We start from the raw sequence: 4,989 nt of genomic DNA on the forward strand, positions 1-4,989 counted from the left end.
TGTATATTATTTAAATGCCAAAGCCTGGCGGGAGTAGTACAGAAACTACACAAAATCTTACAATAGCAAAAAGCCATAAATAGGATAAGGCGCAGTATAAGAAAAATAAAAGCAAAGAAAACCTTAGAATAGCCATCCGAATGAGCTCAAAGCTAAACAGAACAAAACAAAAACAAAAAAAACTCAAAGACATAGTGGGAGAAGACACAAGAGCAAGCCACAGAAAAAAGATGGAGTCAAAGTCAGGAAACAAATTCACTAGATCTCTGCACTCCTTGTTTAGCCATGCAGTCTGCCATGCAATTACTCTCACGAAAAATATGGGAGAAGGAGATTGAACCAAAATATGCTTTCAGCCTATTAACAAAGGAGAACAGATTATGATGCTTCCAGGGACGGTTGCGAGGCTTATTCATCCAGCTAATAGCATTGATAGAGTCAGATTATGTGTACTAATCTTTCACGCAGTTTTATTCTGTTCTCAGCTTGATCCGCCTGACTCCCAGATCACTACATCCAGGACTCTGCCCAGAAGCTGCTAATCGTTTACAAGAAATGAAGCACAAATACGAAGACAAGAGGCAAGATAGATAGATTTTTGACTGAGCAGGGCTGCACACAAAAACCTAATTCCTAGTTTTATTACAATCTAGTTCTGTCTTTTTAAGAGATTTATAAGTTTTTAAATAGATCTGAAATTAATTTTAACAAGGAAGAAAAATTATAATCCTTTCAACAAAAAGAAAAACTAACGTAAAATATAATAATAATAATAATAATAATAATAAATCCAGAAAATTCAATGAAAAATAACAAAAATAGCTCTAGCATCCATAAGGGTTCTCTAGAGGGGGCTAGAGCAAGCAAGTTGATCTCTTTGCAAAAATAAACTCCGAGAATCACCTAAAAATATTTGAGGTCGATCTAATAGTTAAATTAAAAGTTGTGATAATCTTTAACTAGGTTTTTGATCTAGCATGATTGAGCTTTCTCTTGGACGTAGCTTTACCCCCACCGGTCCATACATACATATACTACGCTACCTGGATAATTCATTGGTGGCATATCCTCATTTGGCTAATTAAAGCCTTCACTTTCTTCTTACCTGACTGCGTACATTGTATATATGCTAATTACAATATCAAGTGGCCTGCTTGACAAGGGTGCTGAACAAGGTCCAGGGAAGATAGGGAAGCTTTGCTATTGATTTTAATTAATTTAATTTCCATTATTATATCTCAAAACTAAAAAAAAATAGAAAAGAAAAGTTTATAAGAAATATATCATATTTTAACCAAAAAAATAATGATGAAGAGGTGTAGATTTTAATTTTCTGTGCAAATATTTTCAACTATCCAGGGGAGAATGCTCTTGGCCAGAGCCAATTGCACCTCCCCAGTCCCTCCATGATCACCTCCTAGAGGTTGCCAATCTGTTGCCGGACATCCCACATCCAAATTGAGAGTTTAGAGGCTGCAGGTTTCTAACACCTCAATTCACTCATTGTGGGATGCCATTAATCGGAGCTCTCAATTAAAGCACCAATTTGGATTCTAGAACAAGAAGTGATGAGTAACAATTGAGCTAAGGGTGTTCGAAATGTATTTTACTTAAAAATATATTAAAATAATATTTTTTATTTATTTTTTAAAAATTATTTTTAATATTAGCACATTAAAATAATATAAAAATATTAAAAAATATTAATTTAAAATAAAAAATATTAAAAATTAATTTATAAAAAAATTACAAAGATGAGTCTACATATTCTCTAGTCTTTTATACTGTTGACATATAAAAATAATTTCAAAGAATACAGAATGAGTGCTCTGTTGATCCAGTAAATTTCTAATATATTATATATGAATGTAATAATATCATTTTACATGATTGATGGTGTTCTGTCGATTTAGTAAAATTTTAATATATTATATATATAAAGATAATAATATTATTTTACTTGATTTGATGGGTGTTCTGTTTATTCAGTAAATTTATAATATATTATATATAAACATAATAATATCATTGTATTTTTTTTAAATTGGAGCGTCCGAGTCAATTTAAACACATCATAACTAATTTTTAGATTCATTGAACATTCTGCAAGCCCACCAAACAAATAAAACACTGTAAAAATAACAAGTATACATACTGAAGCTCGAACCCAGAAAATAAAAACAAGAAATCTTGCCAATACCTAGGTGCCATTGTACTTGATTTTATGGGTGTTGTGTCTATGTAAAGTATAAACAAACTAAATTATAGGAAACTAAATGTAATTTTCCCTTATTTTTTTAAATATGCGTGCGATTATTGAGACTAAGATATCCATTAACTAACTGAATATGGAAAGTAGTAAACAATAGAATTGGCTCACAACAATTGTCCATAAACTACTTTGAATATGGAAAGTAGTAAACAATAGAATTATAAAGTAAATTATAAAGTTATTTTGGGTAATAATAGAATTATGTTTTTGCAATTCTAAAAAACTAACAAATCTTCTAATTGGGGTGAAATAAATTTTCTTTTCCATTATATATATTAAATATTATAAGATTAATCGAGGATAAATTAATTTACACATATTATTTTAGCACAATTAAATGATTTTGTTCCCTTGAAAGCAAAAAAATAAATGTACAATTTTTATTCTGGTTTTTTTTTCAATATTTTTACATAATAAAATTATATTGATCCTTTTAGAAGCCAAAAAAAAAATTGCATAAATATTTTTTTTATTTTTTTAAATAGTAAAATAACATAATTGCCTTTAAACTAAAAAAATCTCTAATGTTGATTTTAAGTATTTTATTCTTTTCATTTATATATATATTCACTTAAAGGCTGCTGGTGAGGCATGTGCATATGATATAGGTGCACAGTTGGCTTCGGTAATTTTTTTTCTTTCTTTTAGCTTAAAAATTTATGTCAACTCTTTTAAAAATTAATTGTATCATCTAGTTTTTATTTTTATTAATTTTAATTCTCATTCTTTTAATTATTATTTAATTTTTTTTAATGCTTTTTTATTTTTATTTCATTTCCATCCCTAGGCATTTCTTTCATTTAATTTATTTTTTTTATTAAATTTAGTTCTTCTTCTTTTGATTTTTTTTTTATGTTTTTTTATTTTCTTGATTTGTTTTCTCAAGTTCATCCATCATCATTTTATTTCAGTTTATCTTTTCATTTAAATTTGATCTTCATTCTTTTGATTGTTATTTTTTTATATAAATTTTCTTGATTTATTTTTTTTTCAAATTTTTCTTACAACATTTTATTATATTTAATTTGTTTACACAATCTTGGTTCTCATTCTTTTAATTGCTATATATTTTTTATTTTAAAAAATTATTTTATTCTTCGATTTAATCCTTAATTATTTTCTTTTATTTAGTTTTATATTGGATTTGGTCCTTATTATTTTGATTGTTTTTTTTTTGTTTTTAAAACTTTTATGATTGAAAATTTTACTTCAGGATTTTTTGCATGGCTGCCTTTCTATAAGGTGATCCTGGTCTCATAACCTGAAGTTAGTTTAAGTTTGATCTTTTTGGTTCCTTTATTAATGTTTTTTTTTTTAAAATACATCATTAGACATTGTGTTATTAGACCTTAGGCTTTGTTATTTGTTTCATTTTTTTTTGTGAGGTTATTCTAATCTTATATCTCATGTAACAGATTAATCAAGTTAACTCGAGCTTACTCTTTTTTTTCCTTGATGTTTATTTTTATAAAATTAATTTTATTTCAATTTTAGCATTTGACATTAAATTATTAGCATTTGAGCTTTGTGATTTTTTTTTTTTTCTATGGGTTAACCTTAGTGTGAGTTAGTCAAGTTAACTCAAATTTTTTTAAAATTGTTTTATTTAACCTCAATCTTTTTGCTAGGTTTTTTTTAAAATATATATTATGAGTGGCGAGTTAGCTAAATTAACTCATGTTAACTTTTTTTTTTAATTTTATAATTTGATATTAAATTATTATTGCTTTTTTAATTTTCTTTCTAGAAGCTATCTAAATCTTATATTTCAGATCATATGTCAATTAAATTAACTTAAATTGATTTGGATTATCATCTTTTATACATTCTTATTTCCCATTAAAAAAATCTAGCCCGGTCTGCCCACTTCAATCTGACGGCTCAAAACAATCAAAAAAATAAAATCTTCCAAACTCTGGGCACGAGCGGTTGGGAGAGGAGAGTGTGGGGTCCAGGAGGGGTTTGTGGTTGTCGAGGCGAATATCTTCCAAACTCTGGGCACGAGCGGCTCAGTGTTTTCGCCTCCTTTTGTTTTACCCCCAATATAAATGCCACTTGTCATTCTGGATGAATGCCTGTTTTACCCCCAACTTTGATAAAATATCAGTATTATAAATGTCTCTCTCTCTTTTCACGTCCCAAAGAAATCAAAATGGAGATGTTTAACAAAGAGCTAAAATATACTGATATCCAATTTCAGTTCTCATTGCCATCTCGTTCTTTACAGTATCTTGATTTCGCAGGGGAATTTTTTGTTGATTTGAAAGTCAAAGACAGCAGCGGTAAGCTTCGGGTAATTCGTTGCAGGAAGAGATCAAATGGAGTTTACAACAAGCCATGGCTTTCTATAGGCTGGCTTCAATTTGTTGCCGACTATGAACTGAGAATTGGTGACAGGGTTGTTCTTCTTCGTGAGGATGACCATCGCCTCGGGTCACAGTTCAGGGTTGAAGCTAAGAGAAAAATCATCTTGTTTGGCGAGGAGGTTTGGGGTGATGTGCCTCGAGCTAACTAGTTATTATTTGCATGTTGGAGCGGGCATATGCATGTATATATACATGCACAATAGAGAGATCCAAGCGTGGTGTGCTTCCTTAAATTAATGCTATATATGTGCTTCTGCTTGATTGTTTCTAGTCATAATTAATTAGCATCGTTCTAGCTAATTAAATGATTGTATTGCTGTTCTTGATTGCTTGTTTATATATGTATTTTGA

The 4,989-nt window shown here is 29.0% G+C and overlaps 1 protein-coding gene across 1 annotated transcript; it reads left to right on the forward strand.

Moving 5' to 3' along the window:
• The first annotated feature begins 4,424 nt into the window (after positions 1-4,424).
• Positions 4,425-4,787, forward strand: LOC133699279 (uncharacterized). Its single transcript, XM_062122481.1, has one exon. It carries the CDS (start codon positions 4,425-4,427, stop codon positions 4,785-4,787), a length of 363 nt encoding a protein of 120 aa, XP_061978465.1.
• Positions 4,788-4,989: the final 202 nt, after the last annotated feature.

Source organism: Populus nigra, chromosome 7, assembly GCF_951802175.1.
Source record: "Populus nigra chromosome 7, ddPopNigr1.1, whole genome shotgun sequence".
Classification (NCBI taxonomy): Eukaryota; Viridiplantae; Streptophyta; class Magnoliopsida; order Malpighiales; family Salicaceae; genus Populus; species Populus nigra.